Genomic DNA, 21,566 nt, shown 5'->3' on the forward strand with positions numbered 1-21,566 from the left:
GTTTTCTTTTGAAGTGTCTCCCCACACTGCGTACATGAAACCGTTGGATCAGCAGACCTCATAATTACACACCCAGGACACCCACCACATCCCAATAAATGACAAGATGACATAAATCTCTGGAAGTGTAGAACAAGACAAAATAAAGTAGATGCATGCACAGAGGCCAGTCTTTGTATGCAGGCCACATATTGTTACAGACTTTGTGGTATTTAAGCTGTTGCAATTCGTCATGGGATCTGAAATAAAAATGAAATAAGAAATAATATAATGATAATAATAAAATATTAAAAAGGTAAAGGCCGCAAGTACAACCATACAGGCAAATATAACAAAAATATAATTAAACCCCTAACGTTCTTTTTACAACGATGATATATTCTTAAGAGTACACGTTCATGCACTGCTGACAGAAGTAGCCTACACAGTGTCATCTTTATGAACAGATACACAACTAGCAACAAAGAAGACACCAGGGCCTGATTCCTTGCTCAAGGACACATGAGGAACAGTAATTCTAAAGCGTAAGCTTCAGTCAATTACCACTTTTTCTTTCGTTCTTGACCCACAGTTTTAACTGTGTTTTGCTAAAATTCTATTCTAAATCCTGTCTTACATCTAGCTTGTTGAAGATTCCAAGAAAAGGCCCTTTTCAATAAGAGCATAAGAAGGAATTTCCCTGAATACCAAGGATAATTTGAACGTAAAACAACTAAACATGCAAAAGCAATTAAAAAAGGAATTAAATAAAATTGAATAATAGTGGATACAGACAATCATTCTATCCTGCACATTTTGTAAAGGTTTCCCTCCTATGTTTCTCTCACTGAAAAGAATATTTAATTAAACTGATATAGCTTTGCCTATTTCAAATGTGAGGAAAAAAAAAACAGGGCAGAGTGTCATGGTACACACTTGCACTCTCAATGTTAAAATGTATATTAATAGCTGACCATCTGCTACACAGCATTAGTGGGCAGAACAAGGAGGCAAGACAACCATGTCAGGATGAGCCTCATTTGCCTCCTGAGTTGAACACTGTGTCTCCATAATCACTGTAATAAATGGCCTCACAACATGTCAGCAGCCACGTCTAAATGCCTTCAGTTTAGCCTGTTCATCCTCTCTAAATCCAAAGAAAACATGAATCTCCCAAGAATGAACGAGTACATGTCCATTCTTCATGATACCCAGTCTTTGATCTAGAGGTGCAAATTTCAGGTAAATCTTTTTGCCTAATATACGATAAAAAACAGCTCAATTTCCATTTTGTTTAAGATCAGACGTATACTGCATATATATATATATATATATATATATATATATATATATATATATATATATATATATATATATTACATATTCAAATTATCTGGTCATTGGTTTGTTACATTTTCTCCAGTGTCTTGCTAAATTTCAGGTGGATTTTCCTGAAAAATATAGGTATCTTGTATCTTCTTTAGCAGTATACTACTGTATGTGATTGAAGTATTGTTCAAAATGTACTAAATCCAAGAATTTTTGCAAGAAATAAGTTATACGTAAATGATGAAACCGTTATGACGTTGAAAAAATTGCACCTCTGTCATTTTTACTATACATGCCTCCAATGAAGACCACGTTACCTGACATTTGTAATTCAAACTTAGCACTATCATGTCTAAACTAAATTTATCTCATCAATTTTTATTGACAGCCTGATGTCAGGGTTGAGAAGGCAGGGGATGTACATCTACATCTGCACCTGTGGTGAAGTGCTGTGGATGTGGAGATCTAGCAGAGATCCTGAAACTCATTAGGAGGAGCTACTAAATTACAAGAGCAGGAGTTTAAAAATACTCCCAAGTTAAACCACATGGCTCCTTTTTCATTTGCAGATAAGGACCACTACCACATATTTATGTAGTTAACCAATACCATTCAAAGCAGACATCCAAAAAGATTTGAAAACACACCTTCACAAATTTTCATAATTGTGTCTTGGTTTTTTCAAAGAGCAGATGTCAAAAAAAAAAGATCACTGAAACAGCTTTGCTTATTCCTGGAAGGCAGTTGTTCTATTTGTAATTACAGGGGAGAGATTGGTGTCATGCAGTATGGGTTTGTCTTTGTTTTTATCCACTAAAAAACCTCACATTGACCTTTTGAAACGCAATCATTTGAAATGTAGAAAACTAGCTGATACTAAGAGAGTCACAACTGAACCTGAACGTGTCAAACTTTCATCTCTCCAGCACGCAATGATAATTTCCTCACCGTAAGATGCATATTTGTGATTAAAGAGTATACTGATGGCTAGAGGCCCTATGCTGTATATTTAAGGTAAGGCCCAATTAGCATCCAACTTCGCAGTAACAGATGGTTGGACAGAAATTCTTTACTGTTGATGGTTGATATTTCCCGAGGCAGAGACCACACAGATTCTTCAGGTATCCAGTCTGAGTGTTTATAAAACATGATTTGCATCAAGTTTTGACATTAATGATGTTTTTTACTTTTTGCACATTCAATTGAACAATGTTCTGAGGTTCTTAGGGGACAAAAGTAACTACTAAAAAAGTGACTGGCAACTTCATGTCTTGTGGTTTGTCTTTGAACGTGATGTCAGTTTCATGGGTTTCATTATTCTTTCTCTCACGAGCATTCATTTAAAAGTGGTCCTTGGAAGACTTTATACATCTCTCTTGTGACCAACATATCATTCTAGCTGAAGCTTTCATTCTTTTTACAACAGTGATGTTTACTGAGAGTTCATCAAAACAGGACTTTCTAAAGTAACTTATTAGAAATAGGAAGTCATCAATACACTCCTTGTGTATTTATAGTTGGGCCGGCACATCAGTTTGTTTCTGTCATAATTCAATACACACAAGGGAAAGAGCATGGGTCCTTTGTAATACCCAAAATGTGTGACACCAAAATTTCTTGCAGATGAATATTTGATTCAATCTTAACAGGAAACCCATGAGGTGTGATAGGAAAGCGCTCAATGATTCTAAAATGCATACGTTTTTTAGTGTCCAGGGTTTAAAAAGCCAAATATATTGCTTTTATCCATCAAATTTACATCTTCATTGTGAAGACAGTGTTGTTAGTATCCTTTTGGTATGGGTAAGAGGCAATAAGTCATCCTTGCAGTAGTCCCTGTGATCTTAATGGTTGATTCCTGTTAATCATTAGATCAGTTAATGTTCCTTGACACTGTTGCAGAAAGAAATGTTGTCTGTTTGTTGGTGTTGCGGGATCTGTGAGGCAACCTGATTTAAACCACCTTGTTCTAGGAACTGATAACTTAGCCATCTGGCAGTCTAGTCGTTATGTGCTCTTTTTTTCACTGTGTCATTATGTTGAACTTGCTTGACTGTCTGAGACTAAACAAATAAATGAAACACAGCAAAGACCGCAGCAGAACCAATTAGGTTTTCACTTCAGACCTTCTAGACACCATTCCAGTAACATTAGTTTAGTGTCAAATGTGACATGGAGATTATGCATAGTGGTCAGGAAAATAAAGGCCTATAAAAACAGAAAACATTTATGTTACGTAGACAAAAGTGTCTTTAGTTATTGCCATGAAAATAGCCATAACATTTTGCTTTTTTTAATTAACCTAATTTTACACCTGTTGCAAGAATATCATGTAGTCCATGCTGAGTCATCTCGTCACTTAGAACTAATCTTTTCTCAAGAGAGTTGTGTTTTTCAAACTGAATAGATAACACACATATTAATACTGAACTTCCTCCCTGTTCGCTCAATCTTACTGTAACAGATGTGAATCAGTGTGTTCATGTGAATGTGTGTGTGTGTGTGTGTGTGTGTGTGTGTGTGTGTGTGTGAGTTTTGTCTGTGCATGCATGAATGCATTAATACGTGTGTGTGCGTGTCTCCTCAGTTGCAGTTCACAATCCAAGTAGAAATTCAAGCGTTTATGGATGGTTTCTGAAGACATTTTACATAACAAAGATATAACTCATAATTCAAAAGCTGGTTGATTTCAAACTATTGAATAGATTTATATTAAAGAGTATTAGTCAGAGAATTTATCAGTTGTTTCTTTTTATCAAAATAACTGGTTTCTTTTAGGTAGCTAAATTTAGATCCTAGCTATTGAGAAAACGTTTACTAGCCAAATAAACATGTATAAAGTTCTGTGAAGTTTTTTTTTCCTTTTCTTTTTTGACCTACAAGATTTACCCATTGTTTTACAATCCATAGTCTACGGTCTCACCCCCCTCCAGCTGGCGTAGAACACTTCCAGATTCTTGGGGAGAGCGGTTTCTTTATTATAACAGGAAGAGTCCCAAATTACTGAGCACTGTGCGAGTCTAACTGGTAGAAAACTCAAAGGAGTGTAGAGAAGCCTTAAAATAGCATCCCACACTCAGGGGCGGTGGGTGTGCTCACTTACATGCTCACAGATGTGCTTTCACTCCGTCACTTGCTCTTTTCAAGTTGCCACAAGGAAAGTTTTTTTGCACAACATGCAGATGGAACTCCTGCGGTGGTGTTAATTTCATACACTGGAAGCAATTTGCCTTCTGATGCAAGTCAGATATTTACTAGAACTGCATGCTCTGTTTTTCGTTGTAAAGCATATGAGATATGTAAAATCCAGCTATTTTGAGATGTGTTGAAGTCTCCACAAAGTGAGAAATGTATAAGCACAAATCGAAAGTGTGTTTCGTTTTGAATATGATTGACACATGAAAGCTGGGTATCCATGGTTACACCTCATTGCTTTGTGTTACTTTCAGCAGTTTAACAGTGAAGGCCCAGACAACATAATTGTGTGTTGGTTTTTTTATGGATTCTGTCATTTGAAATTATTGTTATAGCTCTACAACAACTCCTTTGCCACTTTCTCCTAAATGTTATAATGTCTGAACCAAAAGTTGTGAAGATTATTGTTCCTTACAAATTTGAAAAGAAGGGTAATAGTTTCTTAACAATTCTACCGCTGAAAAAAACCTCCACTAAGATTGTTGGCATAACAACTCTTCCACAGTGATTGTGAATGTGACGACTGCAACACTTATAATAAACTAATAAATAATGAGTGGTGATCATTTATTCAACATTATTATAGTGAGATAAGGAACATAGATCATCAAGCTTGGTAAAAGAAAGATTTTAGTTTTATCTAAAAACACGTTGGTCAAGAGGTAAAACTACCATTAAAAAAGATTTTAATGCTTTCGTGTTGGCACGTTATTATCACCTCAAAATTGGAAGGAAGGTCTTATGAAATAATTGTTTATTCCTAATTTTCCAGGAGTGTTCTTTTCAGCATCCCAATGGCATATTTCCATTACATTTTACTATTAAAGAAATGCCTGTTTTGAACTGTCTGAACTGTCCTCAAAAAACAGCTGGCTGCAGGATGAATTGATGTATTTTAGATTGAAACACGATTTGTATTATATTAACTTTTTTTTTTTTTTATTTAGACACAGTTTCTTGTCTTTGTGCCAAACTGTGTCAGCCTTGAGCACTGGTGCCACATGTACTGAGTGGCCCACACTGAGGTCTGATGGGAATGATCAGAAAAGGAAAAGCAACATAAATGGGAAGTTTAATGTAGTATTTTTAGTTGGCTGCTGTGACAACAAACAATTGAATTTGTGGTGAAAGTTTCAGTGCAATCCAATGATTATACAAATAATCCTTTTTGCCCCGACTTCAAACATTTCTGCCTGGGTAGAAGGACACACACACTCTCACACAAACACAAGCACACACATACATACAATACACACTTGCTTTGTTTTCTGAGCTGACTCTGTTTACAGTTTCAGTAATAGGTCAGTTCAGTATATTTACAGTGCGCTTAACAGTCGTCTCTTACCTTTACCCCACTTCCTGCTGGACCTCCTGGCTCGCCTCTCGCACCAGGAAGACCCTGTGTGCAAATAAAGATGAAATAAAATATGTCTAAAAAAATGTTGAATTGAAAATATATATTAGAATGATTTAAGCCAATGGCCCTTGAATTTAGAATAGAATAGAATAGAATAGAATAGAATAGAATAGAATAGAATAGAACTTAAATCATCCCACGGTGGGAAAATGTCAACCACACATAGCAGAAAGTGGACAGTACAAGAAAAGTTATCAAAAGTAGAGGAACTAAGAATAAACAATAAACAGTGTTAACAATATATATAAACTGATAGAGCTTTTATTAACAAGATGCCCCTAAACAATATGACAAAATATATAAACAGTTAAGTTTGTCCTCATAGATAAAGAATGTCAAAATTGATCAATATTACAATTTTTTTTCCCTCAGTTCATTTTGGAGATGGCACTAATCAGGAAAGAGAAGCAATAAGCTTTGGAAGAAATGCACGTGTATGGGCATAATTCCCCTCAGTGGTCCGCATAACCCTTTCACAGTGAAATTTCTCACCACGCTTTAATATCTATGGCAATCATTTATGAAAGTCAGGTTGTTACAACACCTCATGTAACCATGGAATTTTGCTGGTTACATTTGCAAGGCAGAAATCTGATCACGGTCCAACATATATGTACAAATAAGAGCTCGATCCTATAAAGCATTTCAAAAGATTAACGCTTAATAACAGTAATATAAAGATTCCCTCATCCTAAAACCCATTTTCTTAATATCACAGAAAACTATGCAGTCAATATTCCAAACATATTAGCAACTGCAGTTGAATTGATTTCATTTCATGCACATATCCCATGCACGTATGTGGTCTTTAAACCTATTTGAAAGAAATACTACTTACTATCACAAATCTATTGCTAATTTTGTGAAGTATGGAAATGCCTGTTCACGTATTCTGTAAACACTTCATAAAGCACTTAATATTACACAGGTAGCAATATAAAGGCCATGCAGTCAAAATTGATATTGTTACTAGTGGGTATGTTTCTATGAATAGCTTCAGTTTGTTAATTGAGCTACTGTATATTTTGTGTCTTTACTTGTAACAGGATTTTGTAAATCACATATTCATGGTAGCTCACCCTGGATCCCATAGGCCCAGGTTCTCCTTGTAATCCTTGCTCCCCTCTGTCTCCCTGGTCCAATTCAGAAAAACTAAGATCAGTCAATACGGCAGCATCTGTGTCAAAGCACAACACTCATATACTGTTCAGTAGCTTTCGTAGAAAACTTACCTTGCTACCTTTTAGACCAGGCTCTCCTGTTGGTCCTGGTGAGCCAGCTTCCCCCTAAACAGATAAAAAAAGAGCACAGATATCAGCCCACTGAAAATATTTCAATGCATGCACACATTAGCCAAGCATTACCTCTGTTCATTGGCACTGACTTATAATCACTAGACTGACTGCAACTGAAACATCTGTCTGATATTCAAGAGATACAAGATTTAAAACACAACTAAATGTAAATCACGTTCTGCTCGGTTAAATTCAAATTTATTATGATATTTTCTGCCGTTTTTCTACCCAGTATTTGATTTTTACAACGAATCCAAAAACTGTATTGTTCTCATGACACAATACCGAATGCTTCATTACTCATTCTCCTCCCGGGTATATGAAAGTGTTTTTTCTTTAATAGAATTGTTCTATGAGATTTTAATTTCAAAGGAGAATTCAGTTGAGGGTTATCTCATTGCATTCAATCATTCAGAAATCTGTTACTCGTTCAAAAATCAGTGAATAGAAAACAGCAACAATGACAACAACAACAACAACAACAACAACAACATAACAACAACAATAATAATAATAATAATAATAATAGTTTGGCAATCTAAACAACTAACTGAATTGTTTTCTGTAAGATGTATTCATTCATTTTAGAATTTCAGAACATCCTATGAGCATCAAAAGATAATTGAAGACCTTTTGGGATAATCTCTCTGTTATAGGATAGTACATGATTTTATCACAATGCATGCATTTTCACCTTTGTCCCTGGTAATCCAGGTGGTCCAGATTCCCCAGGGTCCCCATTTTTACCCTGCGGAAAGAGGTAATAAGTGTGATGTATGGAATTAAGTAAACATGGATCATTTACTTTTAAATAAAAAAAGCATGTATGGGTGGGCAGCTTGAACATCCATGCTTGTCAGACACTATAGTCCATTATATGTTTTTTATTTTGCTTCAAACTCTGTGAAAGGGACTTTAACTGAATCGCAATGCCATCTTTTCTTTATCAATTCTGTCTCATCAGTGGCATTTAATATGGTGACACCGCCATTGAAGTTGTTGTAAATAGATTTTAAAATTAAATGTTATTCTGATTCCCTTTACTCACATTTTCAACTGCTTGTAGAAATAGTTTTACATATATTTAACAACATCACAACATTACCTTATGCGTTCCAGGATGCTTAAAACTATGCAATTTAAGTTCCCTTTTTACATTGCCCAAATTAAGTCCACATATTACACTTCTTCAAAGACACTGAAGAATTATATTAAGACAACAAAAAAAAAACCCTTATTAGTGTGAAAAGGAATTGTACTCACTGGATGACCCTCAGCTCCTGGTGGCCCTTCTCTCCCTTTCTCCCCACGAAAACCCTGTGACATTATTATTAAAAAAATAAGTAAATAAATAAATAAAACACTGCGGAAATTATGTATTATATTAACACTTGCACAATATGCAGATTAGAAATGAATCAGCCAAGTATGTTGCGGAGACAGACCTTTTGCGGTGCCAAAACCATTAAGTAGCTCAACCCTTAATATCTAATTTTCTCCTCTTCACTTCAGCATCTCATTTTCCCAATCCACATCCTCCGCCGGTCTGAGTTGTTGTCGGCAAATAACATCAGTCTGTAATTACCCTCATTCATTATCTATGTATTCTATGTATCCTGCAGTCAAGGTAACGAGGGAGCTGGAGCCTACCCAAGCAGTCATTGGGCGAGAGCCTAGGTTCACCCAGAATTAGTCACCAGTCGATAAACATGGCCACATGTAGAGACATACAACCGCTAACTCCCTCATTAAATATTGGCTTTATACAAATAATCTATTTATTTCACTTCCCTTGTTTTAGGCTTTCTAGCTACCTCCATAAAGTGATATTAAGGCCATGTCATGTTCGGAATTCAAACTGATGTGTGTTTTTTGTGTTTTTTTTCTCTGTGTTCACCGTGCGCCCTGGCAGACCACGTTGCCCTGGTGGTCCAGCTACACCATTGCATTCTTCTTCCTCCTCAGTGGCTGTCCGGTTCAAAGGACACTGGTGAAACATTTATAAGGTTGTGAGATTGACAAACACAATAATGCTTTGATAATATTTTTATCCATTATCATTCACCATTGAAGTTTTCACCACATACTGACAACTTTGAATAATATGGTAATTTAATTTCCATAATGCTATTGTGTCACCACCCTTGCTTACCTTTGCGCCCAATTATTTTTGAAGTGTGTGAAAATGTGCTTACCCTGTCATCATCCTGTAATCCAAAGAGGACAAGAGGCGATCAAGAGATTTTTTTTTTTCATCCTCAGCATAGTCACATACAAAAGGTTGTACATAGATGATTAGGTAACAAAAATAATTATGTGAAAAAATAAATAAAATTTACCACAGAATAGATCTCACATGCCGTCTCCCTTTCACTCTGATAAGGATCACAGTACAGGCGTAGCTTCTGAATCTCCATCTGAATGAGAAGTATTTGAATTATGATAACCCCTACTGAGCTTCTTTGACTATAAGCTAAAACTTTAAGTGAAAAGAAGAAAAGGAAAAAATCATGCAACAACATTTGCATTTGCAAAAGGCAAGTGCAAAATTGCTGTTGTAAGTTGCCATTGCTCTGCCAGCTGGTCAGGTACTAGTCTATCAAGACCTTGTGTTTTGTGACTTGTATCTTAATATGATCAACTCCATGCAAGTTGGAGAAGCGTTTCCTAGCACCCACAGCCGAAAAGAAATGCTGTTGTGTCTTCATACTCCTAAGTACATTGCATTGAGCAATTTTTCCCTCTCCACAATAGCTTAAATTGGGCAAAGTCCACTACCATTTTGTAAAAGTAGCATCTTTATCAGAGGCCAGCCTCTTAAATTCTATAGTTTGGCTGCATCCAAGATATAGATGAGATCAAATTGCGAGGAACACAATTTTTTTTTAAAATCGTATGTACTTTTTCTGAATCGAAATTCTGTATTCAACAAAAAAGCCATTTTCTCGGATTGTGTTTGAAGACCTTTGTGCCGTTTTCTCTTTTTTAAACCAGAACCATCTAATGGCTTTATGCCCCTGGAAGGGTCGCCCAAGGCAAACAGATCCTAGGTGAGGGACTGGACAAAGTGTGGCTCAAAAACCTCCCATGAAGAAGAAAATCATTTGAGCCAATTTTCCCTTGCCCATACGCAGGTCACAAGGCCTGGTCTTCACCCATGGGGCTCGGTTGGGCACAGCCTGAAGGAACAACAGGGGTTCTTCCCCTGGGCTCACCACCTACAGGAAGGGCCAAGGAGGTCAGGTGCAGTGTGAGCCAGGCAGTAGGGGACCTTGGCGGTCCGATCCCGGCTGCAGAAGCTGGCTCTTGGAACATGGAATGTCACCTTTCTGGTGGGGAAGGAGCCCGAGCTTGTGCGCAAGGCTGAGAGATTCTAACTAGATATAGTCGCACTCACTTCGACGCACAGTGTGGTGTCTGGAACCAGGCCTCTCGTGAGGTGCTGGACTTTTTTATTCTGGAGTTGCCCCTATTGACAGGTGCCGGGCAGGTGTGGACATATTGATTGCCCCCCGTCTCAGCGCCTGTACGATGCATTTCAACCAAGGACAAGAGGATGATAAGAGGGTAGCCTCCCTCCACCTTCAGGTAGGGGGATTGGTTCTGACTGTTGTTTGTGGTTATGCACCCAACAACAGTTTTAGTTTACTCACCCTTCTTAGGGTCCCTAGAGGGGCTGCTAGAGAGCACCCCTTCTGGGAATTCCCTCGCTATTCTCAGAGGCTTCAATGCTCACATGGGCAACAACAGTGGTGTTTTGTTATTGGACTTCTGTGCTTGTCACAGATTGTCCATAGCAAACACCATGTTCAGGTATGTGTCCATATGTGCACTTGGTACCAACACACCTTAGGCCACAGTTCTTTGATCGACCCTGTGGTCGTATCATCGGACTTGCGGCCACATGTCCTGGACACTCGGATGAAGAGAGGGGCGGAGCTGTCAACTGATCCTGGTGTTGAGCTGGTGGGGAAGGATGCCGGTCAGACCTGGTAGACCCAATAGTAATATGAAGGTCTGCTGCGAATGTCTAGCAGAGTCCCCTGTCAGAAGTTTCAACTCCCACCTCCCGCAGATCTAAGACCACATCCCAAGGAAGGCGGGAGACATTGAGCCCGAATGGGCCATGTTCCATGCTTCCATTGTCAAGGCGCCATACCGGAGCTGCGGCGTAAGGGCAGCAACCCTCAAACCCACTGGTGGACTCCAGTAGTGAGTCAAACTGAAGAGGGAATCCTATTGGGCCCTTCTGGCTATGGGGCTTCGGGGGCAGCTGACCAGCAGGCCAAGCCGCATGTGGCTTCGGCATGCGGCTCCGGTGGTTGCAGAGGCAAAAACTCGCATGGGGGGAATTCAGGGGGATCATGGAGAACGACTTCCGGTGGGCATTAAGGAGATTCTGGTCCACCATCTGGTGGCTCAGGAGGGGAACGCAGTGCTTCGTCAACACTATGTGCAGTGGGAGCGGGGCTCTGCTTACTTCAACTTGAGAGGTTGTAGATCAGTGGCAGGAATACTTCTGTGACCTCCTCAACCCCGTTGAAACGCCTTCCAATAAGAAAGCAGAGCTTGGGGACTCTGGAGCGGACACATCTATTTCCGGGGCTGAAGTTACTGAAGCAGGGAAAAAGCTCTTCAGTAGCGGGGTCCTGGGGGTGGATGAGGCCCGCCCTGGGTTCCTCAAGGCTCTGGATGCTGTAGGGCTGTCAAGGCTGATACACCTGTGCCGCATTGCTTGGATGTCGGCTACAGTGCCCCTGAACTGGCCTCCCTCAGCCTCCCTGGTAAGGTCTATTAAGCGGTGCTGAAGAAGAGGGTCCGCCGGGTTGTTGAACCTCAGATTCAGGAGGAGCAGTGTTGTTTTCCTCCTGGTCGTGGAACAGTGGATCAGCACTATGCCCTCAGTAAGGTCCTCGAGATGGCATGGGAGTTTGCCCAACCAGTCTATATGAGTTTTATGGACCTGGAGAAGACGTTCAACCAAGTCCCACGGGAAATCCTGTGGGGAGTTCTCCAGGACTAGGGGGTACAGAACCCCGTCATACGGGCTATTTGGTCCCTGTATGATTAGTGTCAGAGCTTGGTCCACATTGCCGGTTGTAAGTCGGACCCGTTTCCAGTATGAATTGAACTCCACCAGGGCTGCCCTTGGGCACTACTTCTGTTCATAACTATTATGAACAAAATTTCTAGGCGCAGCCAGAGCGTCAAGGGGATCTGGTTTGGTGGCCGCACGATCGAGTCTCTGCTTTTTGCAGATGATGTGGTTCTTTTGGCTTCATCAGGCCATGATCTTGAGCTCTCACTGGAACGGTTCACAGCCGTATGTGAAGTGGCCGGGATGAGGATCAGCACCTCCAAATATGAGACCATGGTGTTCCACCGGAAATGGGTGGAATGCCCACTCTCTGTAGAGGAAGACATTCTGCCCCAGGTGGAGGAGTTCAAGTATCTCGGGGTCTTATTCACGAGTGAGGGGAGGATTGGAGCGGGAGCTCAACAGGCGGATCGGTGCGGCGTCTACAGCAATGTGGACTCTGTACCAGTCTGTTGTGGTGAAAAGGGAGCTAAGCCAAAAAGTGATGCTCTTAATTTACTGGTCAATCTACTTTCCCACCCTCACCTATGGTCACGAGCTGTGGGTAGTGACTGAAAGAACAAGATCGCGGAAACAAGCGGCCAAAATGACTTTCCTCCGCTGGGTGGCTCTCCCTTAGAGATAGGGTGAGAAGTTTGGTCATCCAGGAGGAGCTCGCAGTATAGCCACTGCTATTCTGCATAGAGAAGAGCCAGACGAGGTGGCTCGGGAATCTGGTCAGGATGCCTCCTGAAAACCTCCTGGGGAGGTATTCTGGGCATGTCCACCTGGGAGAATACCACAGGGAAGACCCAGGACAGGCAGGAGAGACTATGTCTCCTGGCTGGCCTGGGAACGCCTTAGGGTCCCCCCAGAGGAGCTGAACCATGTGGCGGGGGAGAGAAAGGTCTGGGCCTCACTTGACTGCTGGCCCCGTGACCCGACTCCAGAAAAGCGGGAGAAGATGGAGAAGATGGGTGGATGGATGGATGGATGGATGGATGGATGGATGGATGGATTAGCAGTTTGTACTTACAGGCACAGTGATGTCTGTTCCTCGCCTCTTAGCCACCTGTGTTTTCCCACTGATGTAAATAGGCTCCATTGGTTCCAGCTTAATATCATGGATCAGTTGATCATCAAGGAAACCGGTGACCTGGCTCGGCCTCACAAGGAGTTTAAGTTGATGCCAGTTTCCATCGTACAGGTTCTGAAAGAAGTTACAAATATGAATTTGTTTGTTTCTTCAAGGTCATCGCAAATATAAACTCAAATTTACTGACCATGGCTTAATCATTTATGCTAGTGAATCACATCTTTGTGTAAGCTTAAGGTCAGGATGAGAAAATAATGATTAACTTGTCAAATGTTTTTCAATTCAGCCGTCTTATGGTGTCCGTCTTATATTTATGTGTGTTTCATCTAGTCCAACTTAGTTAGCAAGCCCACAAATGTCTATTTTGTAAATGTTCCATAAATAGTTTTGACCTGCAAGTATTTACAACCCAGAAGTCCGTCCTTTTCCCATCACAATGTAGCCTTAAAGGTTCAAATCATACAAGGGATGAACAGAGCAGCTACTGTTTCAGTGGGATGGCCACAGCCACAGCCCTCGTCCACAGAAACATGACAAATCACAGGTTTCTACCTTGTACCACATCAAACCAAATCAAGTCAAACATGTGCAAAAAATATATAACCATCAAATAATTACTACCCAGTTAACTCCACACAGGTTTTGGTGTGTATGAGAAGAAGGCTGACGGGTGTGTTCGGAAAAAGACAACCTGGCGTATGTGACAGGATATGTTATTATATCGCAGCCATGGAAATAAAGGCATGCACTCCAAACGCGACACATTCACTGGTTAGTTTCCACTAGGGAATTACAGCAGTTCAGAATGAGAAACCTTTTCTTTTATGCCTCCTCTGGCTCCCATCATATTGCATCTTCACAGATTTGTGTAAGTTCTAGTCTGAGAGTCCTCGCACAGAAGGGAAACAGAAGATTGAATGGGAGAGGGTGTGCTCTTTCAATGAGTGCACTAGGTGACTTAGGGAAGGAAAGTAAGGCCACGTGAACTGTCACATTACATTAAAACCCGCTTTACTTCTTGCATTAACCAAGGTTTTCAGCCCAGTGTTAAAGTATTACATGACAAAATACTAGATCAATATGTGAGACAAAGAGAGATCGCTGGATTAATTAATATGTAGATTCATTTTGACTGAAACCCAAACATCAAAATTATTTTCAGTAATTAACATGACATTGTTTCATGATCATTATGCAAGCTTAAATAATGGGTTGGTGTTTCTTTAATGTCCATTGGCAGGTTGAATATGGTATGCTTCATGTGCATGTATGTCACATTTGTTCTGGACACTGCACTTAAATCATTCAGACTTTTAATTTACTCTCCTGTTGCCTTTGGGATATTTTTTTCAATTTCATCTCCTGCCTACTTTTAACACTAGCATTTTCCTCAGGTCACAAAAGAATGTCCATCATTTTGTCAATTTGGTTCTGAATCTTCCAATCAAATTCTAAGAGATTTGGGCTTATTGGATGGAAACAGAGCAATACATGAGACCCAAGATTTCCAATGTGGAAAGATAAATCAGAAATACACACCCCAGACTGAAAAGGTCAAAATTATTCATCAGCAGCTAAACTACAAATGCCAACACCCAAGTAACCAATAATAAGCAGCCATCATTCTTCATTTCAATTACAGTTTTTCAGTTTTGTTTTATTTTTATCACTTTCATAACGTGCAGGTAGTTTTGCCTCAAAAGTTGTCCAGTCTAATATTTATGAATATGTATTCAGTTTTTTATGTGGTTTTGGCCAGCAGTTCACACACAAACTGTTTCTCCAGTCACTAAAAACTTCAACATTTGGAAACTCCAGCTGAGGTAAATGTTTTTAAAACCTGTTTTTTTGTGTATATTAGTCGATGGGAAAACCAGAGGTTGCAAACTTGGCATGTCAGAGGGGGCAATTTTATCATCTTTGTTTACACAGGGCAACATTTATGCAACACCAGGGAACTTAAAAAACGACTGCTTTAAAAATTACAGAGAACTTTTTACGTTCACACAGCACTGTGAGGTGTTATATTATCCCACCGCTGCACCATCACACACTCTCACACAAACCTAAATGTCAGCACTATCAGATTTAGATAACACCCATAACCAAATCAATAAAATACAATATAATTCAATATATTACCCTTAGACCTCACTGGTTGTAACCACTTCATGACACTGTGGACCTTGATCGAAGTAAAACTGTCTGAAAGTCATTGACATACCAAACATTCTTGCCATTATTTTATACACCTGCAAGTCAAAATTAGTAAAAACGTAGAAATGCCAGTGAAACTCAAATCTGCCGAAGCTCAGTTTTTCAAACTGCAGGATGAAACTAATTTGAGTATACCTGAAATCTTGGGACTTTTCCACTTCTAACTTACAATTAGCACTCAAGTGCTGAGATTGAATGTAGACTATAATCTTTTCTGTTTTCTTGTGATTCCAGTTATACTTCTTTTGCATCACATTCAATATCTATTTTTCCTCTCTGCAGTTTTTTTTATATTTACCTATAAATATTTGTTGACAGCAACCCTCCAATATATGAACTTGCTGCTGGAGAACAATGGATATTACATAGATTTGCAATACAATGTATAATTTGTTATTTGACACAACATTATTGGTAAAGGTTTGAATAAATAGATAGCAAACTCTAAGGTCAATGAAACTGTAAGTATCAATGTATCTATATACTTTATTTTTAAAATATAGATTATATAGAGATGTAATTGCAAAATAAAATTTGGATATCTTGTAATATGTAGGGCCCATATTTATATCCTTGACAAAAGCTGCCTAGCGGTGTATAATGGAACAAATCTTTTTACATCTAGGTATTGTCTTCCTAACCATGGAGCATATAGATCAGGCACATTTGATACTTCTGCTGTTAACATGTGATTTAGCCTTACTAAATGGATATAAGACATTGCATGGAACTGTCAGACTTCTGAAGAATTATAAATTGTTGTGTGTAGATACATATCTTTGATCCTTTCATTATGGTTTACACATACTGCAGCACCAATACCTTCAATATTAATAATTTAATGTTAAAAAAACAAACCATGTGATCCTATCCATCCTGGTCACTCACCCCAACATCCTTATCTCTGCCACCTCCAGCTCTGTTCCTCAATGTCACTATCTCTAAGCAATACAGTATTGCTGGTCTAACCACTGTTTTGTATACCCTCCCTTTCATTCTTGTTGATTCTCTTTTATTACACATTACCTTTCACACTTTTTTCCAACCATTCCAACCTCCCCGCACACATTTCTTCACCTCTTTTTTACACTCACTGGTCTGGATTGTTGACTCGACATACTTAAAATCTTTCCCCTTCTTATCACCACTTCGTTTCCACTTGAGTACTTCTTACTCACTTTCAACTGATAGATGATAATATGCGAGATGAAATTAAAAGGATAATAATAAAATGGAAAAAAATAAATAATAGGCCGGTACTGTCTTTATTCATACAGGTCTGCATTAATAACCTAGCTCAAGTTTTACAAATGGGAAAAATCTGAATTCCATGGTCAGTATTTTTCCACCTTTTGCCTCAATTTAACATTCGTATGTGTTTCACTTTTCATACTCCTGAATATCAACGCCTGAATATTAGTTGTGGTTTGGCGAATTCCTTCACTGATATCTTGAGAACATTTTCCTGATCAGGTCCTTGGGAACAGTCATTTAAATTAAATCTTGTGCTTGATAATTAAGCTCAATCTTCTAAATTTCAAGTAAGTGCAAATCAGTGGAGGGGAGTGTGTGATCCATATTTATTATATTACCATTCATATCCCTCCTGACTTGAGATATGAAGTAAATGTATGCATTTTTTTCTGCATTCAGTTCCATTACACAATGTCTAAAAATTAATTACTTTTTCCTCGCTGATTTTTTAGTAACAGCATAGCTGTAATTTTGCAATTATACTTCAGTTTTGTTTTGTTTTTCTTTGTTTGGCTGTTTCCTTGTTTGCTTGTTTCCCAGTTTGATAACAATTATTTAAACTGAAATAGTTAAATAGCTAAAAAAAAGCAAGTAATTACACTATCACTGTTTAGTGCTTGGATCATTTTAGGATTTTGCAAATACTGGATTTTCAACCGGCAAGGAAGTACATAAAAATAAAATTAAATTAGTACTCATCTTAATCATGCTGGGTCAGTACATGTTATCACTCTGCTGTGGCACCAACCTGAAATCCGTCTTCAAAGACAATTCTCTGCTCCCCATTTATCGTACTGGTGGTTGTGAAGGTGACAGTTTTGTCTTTTCCACCGAGAGTCACTGCAGCCTGGATATCCTTATCTTTGGAAAGCACCCTCCAAAGATCATAGGTCAGCGTACCAGAAGACCCTTTCAAACGAATTGTGGCTACAAACACATAGGATGGTGGGAGACCCTCTGGGAAAATTAATCTGGAAGAAGGAAGTGCATGTAAAATGAGTTAATGTAACTAAAAATAACTTGTTAGTGGTTAAAAGGAATCTGAATGTTGAAGAGTGCAGAAAAGGGAACAGCTTAGAAGCTCCGCTTGCAAAATTCTACCTGGTATTCTCTGTGATGTCAGTGGAGGCAGTCAACCTGAAGGCTGTCTCAGACACCAAAGAGCCCTGGATCTTCTTGGCCTTGGTTTGGATGCTCATGCCCACCATGAGCTCAAAGCCTTTCTCATCACGAGATGCCACCGGGATCCTTGTTGGACACACAGATTCTAAAAATGAGAAAATGTTAAACTCAGTGTGATATACACCAAGCACTTTTCAATATATCCAGATTCCGTAAAAGAAGGGCGCCAATTAGCTGGCAATTTGAACCTAGTTAATTTTAGCAATGGGATTACAGACCCCTTTATTCTGACTGTATTATTTTCCTTGTCATCAATTGCTGGTTCATTCAAATGTTGTCTTTTTTGTTCTGATCATATGCTAATTTTTAATGTATTCACTTTCATTCTTTGCTTCTGTGTCTTCATTTATTTATTTATTTTTCATTTATTTATTTTATTTATGAGCTTGTCAGGAATTCACATTGTATTGAGCTTGAAATTAAATTCAGTTGTACCATGTTTTTGGTCCCATATTATGCAGTCTTTTTGGAAGTTTTTTGCTTTAATTTGGATCTCTGGCATTGTTATAAAACACAAAAGAGTTGAAAAAGACAACAAGTCATTTCATTACTGGAGGCCAATTACGAAGCATGTAAATTTATTCAGATTCTGACCCCAAAGAGACATCACTTGCAAACTCATTTCCATGTTCCTACCCACAGAGCTCAATATCTACACCCGACATTCCAACTAGTAGTTAGCAGTCTTGTCTCATCAGAGCTGCTGCCATTGAGCTGAGGTTACTGGCAAATAACTGCTCTGTGGCTGTGTGAGTAACAATCTTCAAGGAAACTTCGAGGAAACACTGCCTCTGTTTGTTTTATTTTTGCTATCCCAACTTTGGTTGTATCAGACCACTTTGCCATGAGTGTCTGTAAAAATCTGAAGTGGGATGAACACCAACTACCTATGAAATTTACGCAGTTTCATACGTAATGCAAAATGACTTTGCTGCCACATTTATAGATTAGATTCCAGTAGATTAGGTTTAACTTTATTGACATTACACATGTACAAGAACAGGCCAACAAAATGCAGTTTAGCACCTATCCAGAAGTGCAAAAAAGCAACAAGTGCAGATTTGATAAATACATTAAAAGTATGTACATGGTATATTATGTCAATAGTTTATAACTGATTTACAGATTGGGTTTTTGATGTCAAACATGCAGTTGTGAAGCCAAAAGCCAACTGCATATCCCAAGTAGGTGGGATTAGGTACCACTTGTTAGCACTTTAGAAAATCAACTGGTCTTTGATGAAACTCACACAGGGGCATAGAAAAAGGTCACAGTAAATGAATTGGATTGGCATTTCAAGTTAACAACTTCCTTAAAAACCAGGTGTACGTTCTTTTCATTTTATCTGGCATTTAATGGAATACATTTCTTCTGATACAGCTAATTTTGCATGAAACCCCTCTAGTTTAAAAGGAGGCCAATATTGAAGGGCAAATTTACATCTGAAATCAAAATACTTCTGTCATTAATTGGGCACTCACTTTTCAAATACTGTACTGCTCTATGCCAAAAGGGCTTACTCCTGAGTCGAAAGAGTTAAATTCCAAAACATATTTTACAAGGCAATGGATAGACAAGAAGATAAATATTCTGACCTTCACAGAGCTTCTGCTCCATAGAATCCCTTATCCGGTCAATAGTAGTGTAATCTTCAGCATACAACACATACGTGGAAGATGGTTTGTTGGCAATTGATACCAGCTCAGAGGTAGTGATTTCATTTCCCACTCCAACTGCAAACACAGTTATGATTTGAGCTCGAGCCTCCATACTGGCATCCACCTAAGGAAGAGATATTCAAAACGAGGTGCCTACAGTTTTAAAGATTTTCTGGATATTATGTGAATTTATAGTGCTCGATGAAGGATCCCATATATGGTGTTATGTTTTACCACATCATCCTGTGATTTGCCATCAGTGACTACCACAGCAATGCGGTTCTTGACTTGGCGAACTCGCTGGGAGGTCGAGAAGACGTGATCTACCGCAAACTTGATGGCCCTGCCAGTCTACAAAAAAAGAATTTGATTAGCTTCACTTCACCAGTGATGTCACTGGTTGCTGTGTCAGAAATATCCGCTCAAACATACCTGAGTGTTACCTCCCATGTAAGTGATGTTTTTTATGGCCTGAATGAGATCTGTTCCCCCCTGATGTTTCCCAAGTGGAATCTCCAGACGAGGTGTGTCACTGTACTGGATAACAGCCACCTGCAGCAGTCATAAAAAAACGTAATGTGCATTTGCATCACAAGCCAAGCTCTCTGTTGGGACTGGCCCTATCTATCAAACGGAAAATCTTCCCTACTCAGTAAATATGTTGCTGTGATGCATCTTTAGAAACATGCAAAGTTAACAACAGCAATATCCTTGTACAAGGCCATTTATTCAATCTGCAACCTGGAATAATCTATCTGTAACTTTAAATTTAAAGGGTTGCTATATGAATAAACTTATCTTACTTACTATTCCATGGCAGAAAAAACAAAGACAATATGTTGATTTACCAAAAATCTGTACTGTAGAAAAACGCCAAATTCCCTGGATCGTCAAATTTACAATAGACGCAAATAATACAGCTTGACATGACAGCAACAGGAAAAGATATTGAGAGCACATCGATTTATAACTCTCATTACTGCAAAATTATATTGAGGTTTCACTCACCTGTGTGTAGTAGGAACTGATGTCAAATTGGCTGGTGATATTGATGAGCCACTGCTTTGCTGTGTCAAAGTCAGTAAACCCAACACTCCAGGAGCCATCAACAATAAATACTAGGTCGTTTACGGCTGTGCTGCATCCTAAACAGGTGAACGCATGCACACACACACACACACACACACACACACACACACACACACACACACAAGAATCAAACTGGCAGAAGCCTATATTACATAGTAATTTTCCTTTATAATACATTATTTCAGTAATGTATTTCAGATACAAAAAAATGTGAAAAATTGCAGTATGGGAGACATTATTGCACTCTGTATCCATGCTGTCGGTACCTGCTCGGATATCTTCCTCAGAATTGAGTGGCATTATCTGCAGTAGGGTACTCCACACCAACCAGAGCAACATGGCTCTTTTGGCAGGTGGGTCACCTTGATCAAGTCCAATGTGGCCACACCAGACTTTGGCACAATAATCTGAAAACAGGATGCAGATTTGGCTTTCATATTTATTCTGAGGGAAAGTACTCTCAAGCAAATCATGAGGTCAGTGGCTACTGTGTTATTTTGGACTGGACTAGTTGCCAGTCAATTGCAGGGCCACATATAGAGACAGACAACCATTCACTCTGTCATTCCCAAATCTGGGCAATTTTCCCAATTTTTCCAGTTAACCTGCCACATGTTTTTGGACTATGGCAGGGAACTGGAGAACCTGGAGGAAACCCACGCAGACATGGGGAGAACATGCAAACCCTACGCAGAAAACAGAACCAGGACCTTTCATTCTGTGAGGCCGAAGCGCCAACCACTGTGCCACCAACCTCCCCTGTGGGTATTCAGTATAC

The 21,566-nt window shown here is 39.2% G+C and overlaps 1 protein-coding gene across 1 annotated transcript in view; it reads right to left on the reverse strand.

Annotated features, from left to right (window-relative positions):
• LOC147226209 (uncharacterized) overlaps nucleotides 1-21,127 on the reverse strand; it is a 58,373-nt gene extending 37,246 nt beyond the window's left edge. The window contains exons 1-16 of the mRNA XM_086161091.1: nucleotides 21,055-21,127; nucleotides 20,708-20,844; nucleotides 20,132-20,251; nucleotides 19,934-20,050; nucleotides 19,637-19,823; nucleotides 17,961-18,126; nucleotides 17,608-17,830; nucleotides 13,329-13,502; nucleotides 9,555-9,632; nucleotides 9,411-9,422; nucleotides 9,113-9,202; nucleotides 8,479-8,532; nucleotides 7,910-7,963; nucleotides 7,153-7,206; nucleotides 7,000-7,053; nucleotides 5,849-5,902 (exon numbers count right to left, since the gene is read on the reverse strand). Coding sequence (XP_086017217.1) covers nucleotides 5,849-5,902; nucleotides 7,000-7,053; nucleotides 7,153-7,206; nucleotides 7,910-7,963; nucleotides 8,479-8,532; nucleotides 9,113-9,202; nucleotides 9,411-9,422; nucleotides 9,555-9,632; nucleotides 13,329-13,502; nucleotides 17,608-17,830; nucleotides 17,961-18,126; nucleotides 19,637-19,823; nucleotides 19,934-20,050; nucleotides 20,132-20,251; nucleotides 20,708-20,844; nucleotides 21,055-21,127 — 1,647 coding nt within the window. The remainder of the gene's footprint in view (nucleotides 1-5,848; nucleotides 5,903-6,999; nucleotides 7,054-7,152; nucleotides 7,207-7,909; nucleotides 7,964-8,478; nucleotides 8,533-9,112; nucleotides 9,203-9,410; nucleotides 9,423-9,554; nucleotides 9,633-13,328; nucleotides 13,503-17,607; nucleotides 17,831-17,960; nucleotides 18,127-19,636; nucleotides 19,824-19,933; nucleotides 20,051-20,131; nucleotides 20,252-20,707; nucleotides 20,845-21,054) is intronic.
• Between the last annotated feature and the right edge of the window lie 439 nt (nucleotides 21,128-21,566).

This window comes from Fistularia commersonii, chromosome 15 (assembly GCF_037954325.1).
Source record: "Fistularia commersonii isolate RoL2024-O1a breed Wild chromosome 15, RoL_Fcom_v1.0, whole genome shotgun sequence".
NCBI classification, from domain to species: Eukaryota; Metazoa; Chordata; class Actinopteri; order Syngnathiformes; family Fistulariidae; genus Fistularia; species Fistularia commersonii.